Source organism: Sapajus apella, unplaced genomic scaffold (genome assembly GCF_009761245.1).
Source record: "Sapajus apella isolate SASKATOON/1434 unplaced genomic scaffold, GSC_monkey_1.0 scaffold34, whole genome shotgun sequence".
In the NCBI taxonomy this organism is placed as follows: domain Eukaryota; kingdom Metazoa; phylum Chordata; class Mammalia; order Primates; family Cebidae; genus Sapajus; species Sapajus apella.
This window is the reverse complement of record NW_022436974.1, coordinates 17,448,550-17,460,038: the sequence shown is the minus strand read 5'-3', so window position 1 is coordinate 17,460,038 and position 11,489 is coordinate 17,448,550. Positions and strand designations below refer to the sequence as shown.

Below are 11,489 nucleotides of genomic sequence, written 5' to 3'. Positions count from 1 at the left end.
TATCTATCTATCTATCTATCTATCTATCTATCTATCTATCTATCTATATATAGAGAGAGAGAGAGAGAAGGGACAGAAAAAGAGAAGTGGGTGGAAATTTTTTTCCAGTGAGCAAAAATGGCTAATGGTCTGCCAGGTAATCATCATCTAAGTTTGAATCCCAGCTCTGTCACTTACTGGTGGATGATCTTGGTCAAGTTATGCAACTTATCAAGTCTCCATTTCCTCATTTGTAAAACAAAGATAATGATAACATCTACCTCATAAAGTTACAGTGAAGATTAACAGAAATAATTCATAAGAGGTATTTAACAAGCTACCTGGTACAGAAGAGCTCAATAAATGTTAGCTATCCTTATGTAGCTGATTATAGGTAGATAATTACTAGCAAGTCATTACAGGTGTGTGGCTCTTTTCACTTCCCTAGGGGTATGGTGACTTTGGCCTCTCAGCTTTAAAACGGCATAGTTCACTCTATCAAGAAAGAGTTTTAATAATTTGTTAAAAATATACGTGGATTTAATGAATATTTATAAAGTATTCTGAAACATTATTAGACTTTAATTAATGCAAATTAATAAAAATGCCCCAGCTGATCGACATAGTCAAAAATAAGTTTTCTCATTTATTCCTGGAAATGCTAGATGTAATTTAAAATTTGTTATTTAACTCTCCTAGAGAAAAGAGTAATTGACTTCTAAACTTACTCCTTCAAAACATCAAAAAATAAAGATGACGTTCTTAGTAGACCCTCTTGATTTATCTATTTTAACTCTGAATCATTCTAAAATTTGTATTTTCTCAGCTCCTAACAATATTATGAAGATATTCCTGTCTGAAAATAACTACATAGTCACCCCATTCTCTGTAGGAATATTACAGTTGGGATCTCTGTTTAAACTGAATTGGGACTACCTGTGGGCACTGAATTCTATTTTTCTTGCTTTCTTCTCTCTCCAACTTATCATGCTAGGTATAAACATACATATATGCTTTGGAATACTAACACAGATTTGTGTCCAACTTTTAGGCTTAGAATAATTTCTTCACAAAGTTGCTGAAAGGCTCAAAACATTCTAATGTCAAATTTAGACTCCACAGTTATTGACAAGATCATACTGAGTGCAATGGCTTTAACTTCTTTGAACTTCTGTCTCTTTAAATAAGCTGAGAACAGTGAAATAAGAGAATGTATATGTATATACCTAGCATGACAACATAACATAAACATTAATATTATGTTCTTTGTGGTGAGATGGAACCAACTAATTCAGTCATTTTGGACAAATTGCTTAATATCTTAAGGACTCAGTTAAATGGTGATACTAATCTAATATTTTAGTTAAAATATTACATGGTGATAACAGGATGTATTTCTTAGGCCATGTTATGCCTGGAGCATAGTAAATACTTATTAAATATTATTTTAAAATATTCAACAAATGCTCTCTTTCATTCTTCCAAATGAGTGACATGGTATTAAGTTCCAAAATTAATTCTTCTGGAAAAATATAATTAATACCTTATTAAAACACATAGGAACCAGGAACATGTGGAACATCATGTGATCATGTCTAAGTGCTCTGTAATCACTCCAGGAAACAAACCGAAACAAACCAAACCAAACCAAACCAAAAGGGCAATGTTCTTAATTTCTTGCATTGCACCAAGCAGAACATCTCTCCTCCTTGGGGAAGATGTTTAGTGCAAGAGAAGTGAGCAGAGGTGGATTCTACCCATTCATCCTTGTGGAAGCACATGCAATTTGAGAAGATGAAGTGAGGAAGCGCATGCAGTACCTGGTCATCTCAGAGTCAGGGAGCAGGCCTAGGTGGTAGTGTGAATAGGGAGCTGAGAGAAGGAAGCTTTTGTCACACTCAACAGGGGAATAGTGCCTGGGAGAAGCAGGCTTATCACATAGTTTGTTCACAGTGCTGTAAACAGGTTCCGGAGGCCTGGTGATACAAGAGGAAGAGAAAGATATGCATGGTTAGTACATAAAAGGAAGAACTGTGCAATCAATAGCATTTCACCATATGCAAAAGTAAGAACAATGTCATTTATCTTGATTTGTTATTAAAAGAAACCCATTTTCCACTTGTAGCTTTTCTTATAATGAAGACTTTATTCCTTAGATTCTTGTGGGTAAATGTGGCCCCAAGAAAATGTTCAGCCCAGCGTGATTTGAGTGCTCTGAAGCATTGGGTGAACTGGAATAGCTGCTTATAAAGAAGCTCGTTTAGCTGGAATTCTTGAAATTTTGTTCTCTCCCATTTCTTCCCTTTACTGATCTGGAAACCCAGATATGATGGGTGGAGTTTCACTGGTTATCTCAGACCATGAAGCAAACTTGGGGATAAAGCCAAAAAATACACATAATGAAATCTATGGAGTGGCACTATACCAACTCTGGACTATCTACCTTTAAATTTCTTCTATGTGGATAAACTCTGTTGTTCAGATTAAGATTTTTTAGTTATATAAATAGGACTTAATATTAACAGATAAAACTCCTACAAAATTTAAGACTGCACATCTAATACAAAGAAATAACTACAAATAGGGCCTACTATAAATGCTAATGTATTTCATTATATTTGGAGTCCACCTAATACCCTCTGTGTACATAGGAAATGTAAAGAATGCTATTTTCTTTTCATGTAATTTGGGCCTGTGACTATTTGGAGAAATCTCTGCATCTTAATTTGAAAATGTTGGTATACATAAAATGGTAGTTGATCTAAACTGCTACCACAGAACCTTAGAAAAAAGGAATCAATTACTTCTTTTAGGTCATAAAACATTCTCATGATAATGTCATTTCGGTAACATTGTTGTTTCTGCCTAGGAGGGCTGATCCAATTTTCTCAGTCTGATGTTGTCTCTACAGACTAAGAAAATAACGTTTGTAATTTTCTCCTACTCTTTTTACCTCAGTAGCAGCATATTTTGAGTCAAATTTTCACAATCAAAGCTGGCTAACGCAGATCTTTTAAAAATTTCTGGTTATATTGTATTCAACCAAATTAAGAGAAAATAGCTTACTTTCTGAAAACTACAATAAATTCAAGCTAATGAAAATGAGGTTTTCTTCATTTCCTATTTTGTCCAGGGCTGAATTCTTGAAACTTTTATTTGAATCTTTTTGCAACCATTTTATGAATATTGTCATTTGATTCACATATTTAGTAGATTTGATGTTTGGGGCAGGCTTTAATACTTTGGATTTTAGAAGAAGGCTCTTATTCCTTTGCTTTCAGTCACCTTCAGTATGATTTCATAGTGGACTGATTACTTGCTAAGGTTAATTCTTCACTGTTCAAAGTCTTATCAACACAGAGAAACAGTTACTGATATTGCAGATTCATTTTACCTTGGTTTCACCTTCTATTTCTTATTTATTTACTTGTTGTTTTGTACATTCACTGGCTAAATAATAGACATATCAAAACCAGTTTCTTTTCTTGGTTGTGAGAACACTTGCTATCTCAGATGGGTAGATGAAAAGATACCAAAACATGACTAACCACTTGACAAATTTGACAGTCTTCTTGCAATATTGGCAAAGTTCTCTTACAATTAAACATTAACAATATCAGTGAAAATCTCCTTTCAAGTGGCATAAAAATACGGTTCACATTTGAAGATTTCTGTCTAATGGTTTTATTACAGAATATATTCTGCATATATTCTATCACATAGTATGTACATTATGTATGAGAGCACAGTACAGTAAACACTAAGTACAACATGGACCACAATCTGAACACAGATGTTTTTTTGAATGAATAATTTTTTTTTTTTACCATTCTTTGTTGAGAGAAATTTTAAAAAACCTTCTGGTTCTTTCAAGGGAGACTTAAGTTACTGAGTTTCCTAAACAAGTCTAAATTTTTTAGGCCATCATAAATTTTCACAGGTTATACCAGAAGAACCAGAATCCCAATGTTATCATAAACTGACTGGCTTTAAGGACTTAATTAAAGCATGTGCACATGGCTTATCTGCCCTCAGAGGGACAGGTTTCTTGTGTGTTTGTGTTTAGCCACTGCAATGGCTGCCCACAGTTCTTGTGGAGTCACTCCAATGGGCATAGTGGGCTCCTCACAGACTTCTCAGCCTTCAGTTCCAGAAGGCCTAATACTGGGAGTTAGCATTCTTAGTCTTTCCCTGCAGTTATATTCTGTGAGACATCTCCCCATCAGACAAACAAGAAATGCCAAATTATAAACTGTCACTGGGATCTGGGTGGCAGAACAGATGCCACCATCACTTCCCATTTAGCTGATAAGGAAGTGCTGAGGGGAAATGACTTTGGCAGCATGAATCAGCCAGTCATAACTGAAAGGGCCTGATTATCCTATTATAAGTGGCCAGAGTGGCCTAGTTAGTTCAGGAGGTAGAGAATATGGAAATCCAGTCCCAGAAGCCTATTAGCTATCTTCATTCTGTGGATGCCACCAGGAGGAGGGAAGAGTAGTTGAAGATATTAGTGCAATCTCTAAGTGAGTTTATAAACAAATCATTTATCTTGTTGTCCATTTATAAAGAGCCATAGATAATGACTTTGTAGCTCATCTTCAGGGCCATCAGCGTTTATTTGCATATCTATGAGTTTATAATTGCAGGTTCTTGTAGCATATAATTAGCACACCCTGGGCTTTGGTGATCTCTCTTTTCTCTGAACTCCATTAGCACTTGCTGTTTGTTCTACTACCTTGGCATTTTAAATTGCTAATCCACAATTCTAGTGTACGTTGGAGGGGGGTGCTTCATCTGTATCTTATTTTAGGAGAAACTACCTTGGCTGTAACTGCTCCTCCCATTTGGACTACTTGTCACTACCAAATTCCGTTTCCTCCCTAACAAAAGCAGTTTAATTGGGCCCCTCACCTTGCAACCATGACCTGTATGGTAGAGAAAAAAAAAAAGGCCTAGGCCATTTGGATTCTCCTACAGAAGGTGAATAATGTGAATAAGGGAGAAGAAATGATCAGTTAACAGAATAAGGAAAAGATGCAAACATGGAGAGGGTAGCTGTAGCTGTGTTCACTAATTATAGAGCCCCAGGGTAACGCGCTACCAACTTTTGTTGCTAAAATGTCTAGAGGTTCCTTGAGTCTAGAATAACTGTCAGGGTTCATTGTTTCAGGGGGTTATGAGAGCTCATGCTACTGAATTTCTTTGGTGATTCCCATATGACATTAGTTGTAAAATGAAAATCAACTACCAATCTCCCACCCTGTGCCCTTATTAGAAGTTAGATCTGGTCTCATGTTTGCAATCGATAGAGTGAAAAATCAAACAGACACCTTGTTTTATTTCACATCGCTTTCATATCACCTCTACTAGACTATGCTTCCCAAAGCCAACAGACAAAACCTTAGGCTCCTATGTAATTATATAGTACCTGAGTCTAATACCAGATTGATTCTGTCTTTAAAAGTTTGATATTTTGTTCATTATAAATTCCTTTGCAATTTTATTTTCTAATATATCTCATTAAAATATTTTTGTATTACTGCGTCTCCTTAAATTTTGTACCCGAGTACCTCACTCACCTCACTATAGTCCCAGCCCTGTATCAGAGATAATAAATGTTTAAGACAGTGATGATAATGACTGTGATTGTAAGTAGTCTTCATCTGTGTAGCATCTGAAGATGAAACTTCAAGGTCAAAGGAATATGACTCTCTTCTCTTAGAGTTAACAACAAGAGTGACTTACCCTTTACTGACTTTTCTAACTCCCTAACAAAGGGCTCTCAAAGCCTTCAGGCTGTCTTAGGCAGGGCTCTACCTCATTGTACACTCTTAGTTCACAGTGCCCTCTCCCTTTCTACAATATTAGATCCTGGAAGATCAGGATCAAATATCATGTGTCTTTGTTTCTGTTGGAGGTGCACAGCAACATATTCAAGCTTATGTACATGGCATTTCAGGTCAGGGCATGGAAAAATACTGAGGCACTTTGTATATTATTTGTGCATGGGAAGGAAACTTCTTGAGCCTGAAAACAAGACAGGGAGTGGAGTGTGTGGTGGAATAAAGAACGCTGAAAACAGCGTCCTGAGACTGCAGTTTGAACGTGTACAGGGTCACAGGTGCCTCAGCAACCCACCTCAAATGACCATCTAATGGATGTTTGTAGTTAATACAAGCCCTTTCAATAAATACTTGGTGGATGGATGCTCTCCAAAGAGCTACCCCCAGCTCCGCTCAGGTGGAACTGTCTGAGTACGTTGATCTTGGTGTTCACTGCAAGCCATAAGCTCTGCAACTGGTGCCCTCAGTGTGATTGCCTTGAATTTATGCATGAAGGGGAAGAGCTCATCAATTTTTGGGGAGTCCTGGTAAGTGAGAGTCCTGACTCCCATCAGGAGGACGCAAAGCACGCATAAAATATAAGGGGCTAGGTTAAGGGTCAACAAATGACCAAAGAGCAGAAAGTATTTTTAAAAACACTGCAACAGCTACGTAAAGCTATCCAGTGGACTGTACAACCTGGAGCTCTACATGCTGTTAATTCAGCAGGAATGCCCTTGGTTTCCTGATAAAGGAACCTTAGATTTAGGGTTATGGGAGCTGGTAGGTCGCTGCCTGAAAAGAGATATGAGCAAGGTCATTTTACTAATGTTACTATTTTGGCCATCTGGGCGCTGGTACGCTCTGCATTGTATCATCTTTATCTGCTAGATGGCCGTGAGTCAGACTGCCCATCTTCTCCACCTGAAGAAAATTCAGGAGATTTAAAGGAGAAGGAAAAACAGAAACCAGAACAGCAGGGAGAGATTTGTCTCCCCTCTTCTCATTCCCTTCTATGGGGAATAAGAGACTTTTTCTAGTGAAGATAAGGATGGATCCGAGACTTTTCCTCCTCCTATAGAAAAACCATTGCCCTCTTTTCCTCCACCCTTAAAGGGACATGCATTTGTTGGCCCCATTCAGTCAACAGTGCTTCGCATCGGAGATTGGAGGCCGCCCAAGAGAGGATCCTTGGATAAGACCTCAGGTCAGCAAACATCTATAAGACTGGGTGGCCTCACCTCCTTCACAAACTTTCCTGCTGGAGGAGTGCCTCCAGTAAGGAAGGAAAGTGGCTGATGACGATTGTCTTCCTAATATGCAAGTTCTCACTGCCTACTTCCAGGATCGACCTTTTTGGCCTTGTCTTTTTCGTTTCCATGGAATATAAAGGAAAGTTGCATGCTGCCTCCTGGGTTTTATCCAAGAAAGCTCTGGCTTTCTTGCTGCCCACAGAGACCTGGGGCAGGAGAGTTGCTAGGATGCCATGGAGTGCCCATTTGGTCTCTGGCAGCTTAGACAAGTTGCCCCTGTGTGGGTTTGTGGTGATGGAGGGGAGGCCAAGAGACACAGACCAAGTCCTGGGTGGCTGCAGGCAGCTCCAGCCCGGTCCTGAGAATCCTCCTTGCCATGGACACGTGCCTTAGTAACTGTGCCCAGAAAGTGGCCTGCTGCCTGCTGTGCTGCTGCTTTTCCTACTTCTGCCCTTCCCTGCCACCCTCGCATGTCTCAGCTGACAAGCAATTCCTTGTCTTCCCTGGCTCTCTACGGAGAGGGCTAAGAAACAGTCCCTGTGCACCCCAACCTTCTTAGCCTAAGGTGGGCAGAGGGGTGTGGAGCAGCCTAGAGGATAGAGCTCTGGGGGAGAAGCCCACTAATAAGGGGCGCTATCCCATTGCCATGTTAAATGTTAACTAGGCTGAGGTGGACGAGCTCTGCCAGCTGCTGTCATCTTCAGAAGATAGACGCAGCAGTAAGGAACGTTTTTTTCACTTTTTTATAGCATGTTTAAAAACACTATGGCTAGGAAATTTCAAAGCAGACCCTGTGCTTCACGTCTGCTCCTCCCCTGAGCCTCTCTGCTTGGGGGTAGTAAAAATAATAAAAAGCCCAGTGTGTTTTCAGTACCTTACCTAACAGGGTTGGCTCCAAGCGTAGGTGGTCTGGAGGATGAGGGGAGCGATCTTCTCCCAGCCTGCTACCCTCTTGCCTCCTGCCTCCGCACTTACACACGCACTTTACCACCTGGTCATTCCCTGGCCTCTTGCTGCCACGTGTAGTCTTCCTTCCTTCCTCTCAGGGTAAGGGCAGCAACAGGTGGCAGGTTGTTAAAAAGAAAGGCTGCCTAAGAAATCCGGAGCAAATTGGAAGAAACTGGCCACAGCCCTGCTTTCCCAAGCTCACTTCTAAAATATTCCACCTAAAGGCTAATGCAGGAGAATGGCCAGCACCAAAGGACATTTTAAAAAGTTTTCTTTTTCTTTTTCTTTTACACATTTAAGCTAACTCAATGCAGGTTTATTTTCCTAGAGACTTAAAGTCACATTCTAATAACTTTCAAGGGCCAAAATATGGTAAAAATCACTTAAAATATCCATCCTTTCCAAGCCTTAGTTTAACAGGTAGGCTTTATCTTTTGCTATTTCTGTATTTTATAGTTATTTACCTATCTCATAATCCATCTAAACACACACAGAATACAACAGATTTAATAGCTTCTCTTCTCATAAAGGGATGCTGGCTTTGTGTCCAATTGTCAGGATATGACCCTGCTACTCTTTTCTTACCTTCAAGCAAGGAACAATTTCAGACTCTCTTAGCTCGTGATACTGATTGGCAAGTAGCAATGGCTGACTTTATTGGTAATATCAGCTTCCAAGTACCAGCCTCTAAGCTCCTGAACTTTTTACTAACTCTGCCTCTTAAATTTGTATCTATTGTTGTCTCTGAGCCCTTGTGTCACACCATTACTGTGTTTATAGATGGTTCAGAAAAAAACTGAAAAGCAGCTATAGTGTAGCAAGATGCCACGCAAAATTGGCCCCACAAAATCCAGGAACATAGTGATACTCATCTAGCTCTTGCACATGTGAAGGGCGTTACTAATCAATCTCTACTAGCTTTGTTTCCTACAGCGCAAGAGCTCCTCTGTGCTCGTTGTCACATCTTTATATCACATATATTCGCTCTCATTCTAGGTTACCAGGCCCTTTATCAGAAGGAAACGCTCAAGCTGATGCTCTGATACAACCACAAATGTGGTTTGCAGACTTTTCCGCATTTTTGCTAGCTCAAGCTGATCATGCCTTTTTCATCAGAGTGCCCACAGTCTTAAACAATGGTTTCATTTAACACTTGCTCAAGCTTGCATGATTATTAAAATTTGTCAAAATTTGGCATTCTCTCTCTTCTTTTTCCTTAGGACTTGGTGCCAGCCCATGAGGTTTGATGCTTAATGCTGTCTGGCAAACTGATGTTACTCAGTATCCCCCCTTTGGATGTTTTAAGTTTCTCCATGTTACTGTGGACACTTATACAGGTTTTATGCACGTTAACCCCCCAGACAGGACCAAGAAAAACTAAAGATGCAATTTTTCATTTGTTTAAATATATTATAACTTTAGGCCTTCCACAAACTATAAAAACTGATAATGGACCTTGCTATCTTGGTGTTCAATTTACATATGGTTTGCAACTTCAACACATACAACACAAAACTAGAATCCTTTATAACTCAACTGGTTAGGATATTGTTAAACAAGCTCATCAAACTCTTAAAGTATATCTTAATAAACAAAAAAGGGAGAATATGGGGCTGTCTCCTAGAGAACAGGATATGTCATTGGAGAATCGACCAGCAATGATGGTGATGACTCGGAAGGCACCTGACATTACTTGAGGACAGCCAAAAGATTGGATCAACAAGCAACTATCCTGCTTGGCACCGTGGAAGTCCCTGCAACTGCAGAAAACTGGTTTCTTATGTATCTGGTAGTAATTGGGGAAACTTCTGAGAAAGCAAGACAAACATGGATGTTAGGGTAGCTGGTAATTCTTGTCCTTTGCCAAGTGTTATCAGCTCAAGAACATCTTTATTAGAGTCATGTTCTAAATCCCCCTGTTTTTAATGTCACTACATGGTGGGATGCTGACCTGCCTTTGTCATCTAATGATACTTCTTGGACAGGAAGTCAATCGATGCCCCTGTTTTACCCCTTAATTGAAAATATGAGATGGATTCATCTTAGTGACTCCTGGACTTTATTGTGTAGTAATACCTCTTTTTGTTTTTCCACAAATAACACATGACAAGTGTATTACTCTCATTCCTCAGGAGTATCTGTTCTATCAGCCCAAAAGGGATGCTAAGCTTGCAAATTTGACCTTTATTTCTGCTGTTACCACTAATCTTGCTGAGGTCTCTAATGAAGCTACGCAAGTGCCTGATCTGCCTATATGACATCTAAGGAGGGACTGAAGATAGAAGTTTGAGGCCATCTGTTGGTCTCTGTGCAGACAACCTGTGCTGTGCCAAGGGCCTCTGTTTGATAATAGCACCTCACTTGATTGGAGTTCCCATGGTTATCTTATGTCTGCTAATCAGACTCTTGGATTTGGGAGTCCCTCCGATAGTTCTATCACCTGGTCAGGGTATGGGCTTTCAGGACCAATATTACAATTAAAAGGGAAACAAGCTTTAAGCCCTATTCATGCCCCAATTTGGAGATTAAGACTTTCCTTTTTTGAAAGGGTCCTTTCACATGTTAAGTCCATTACTAGTGGTGGCAACTATACCTTTTCTTTGCACAATAATGTTGCTGATACAGTTGTGATTTGTACTGTGTCCCCTTAAATACTTCTATTTGGGCAAGGTGTTCCTAACATAGAGCAGGGTCAATCCTTCTATAGTATTAAAGTCTCTTCCAGTAGCTGCTATGCTACACGCGTGTCTCATCAAGATGTTATGCAGTTAAATATAACCTATGTCATGATCTTAAAACAGTGTGCAGAATTGCAGCTGCCTGTAAATTTAACCCAGAACTGGGAAGATTTCACCTTGCAGTAATTTAGAAAAGCACACCTGCAATGGGGCTTATCATGACCATTTGTCTTCTCAAATTTCCACTCTTGAGTGTGAATTAAAAAAACAACTTGAAGAATGATTGCAGCAATTACAAACAAGTACCCTTCAGCAATTACAAGAAGGCTTTCAATGGCTAAACCCAAACAACTTGGTTGTCTGGGTTAAACATACACATTTGGGTGATGGCCGCTATACTTTTTCTTTTTTGTATCTGTTTGCTAGGCATCTGCATATGGCCCTGTGCTGCCACCCGATGCATCTACAACCAGGGAAGAACAATGGAAGCTTACCTTGCATTGGATGGCCAGCATGCTCTAAGAATTAAAGAAGGGGGAGATGTTGCGGGTGCATAGCTACATATTCAAGCTTATGTACATGGCATTTGAGGTTGGGGCATGGAAAAATACTGAAGCACTGTGTATGTTATTTGTGCATGAGAATGAAACTCCTTGAGCCTGAAAACAGGACAGGAAGTGGAGTGTGTGGTGTGATAACGAACACTGAAAACAGCCTCCTGAGAATGCGGTTTGAGTGTGTACAGGGTCACAGGTGCCTCAGCAACCCACCTCAAATGACCATCTAGTGGATGTTTGTAGTTAATA

The 11,489-nt window shown here is 39.6% G+C and overlaps 1 protein-coding gene across 25 annotated transcripts in view; it reads right to left on the bottom strand.

Moving 5' to 3' along the window:
• Positions 1 to 11,489, bottom strand: part of DLG2 (discs large MAGUK scaffold protein 2) — a 2,183,817-nt gene that overhangs the window by 446,035 nt on the left and 1,726,293 nt on the right. For 22 of the 25 annotated variants that reach the window (XM_032295960.1, XM_032295961.1, XM_032295962.1 and 19 more), the window contains one exon: positions 1,800 to 1,955. The exons of the other annotated variants lie outside the window; for them this stretch is intronic. In XM_032295960.1, coding sequence (XP_032151851.1) covers positions 1,800 to 1,955 — 156 coding nt within the window. The remainder of the gene's footprint in view (positions 1 to 1,799; positions 1,956 to 11,489) is intronic. 25 annotated transcript variants of the gene reach the window in all.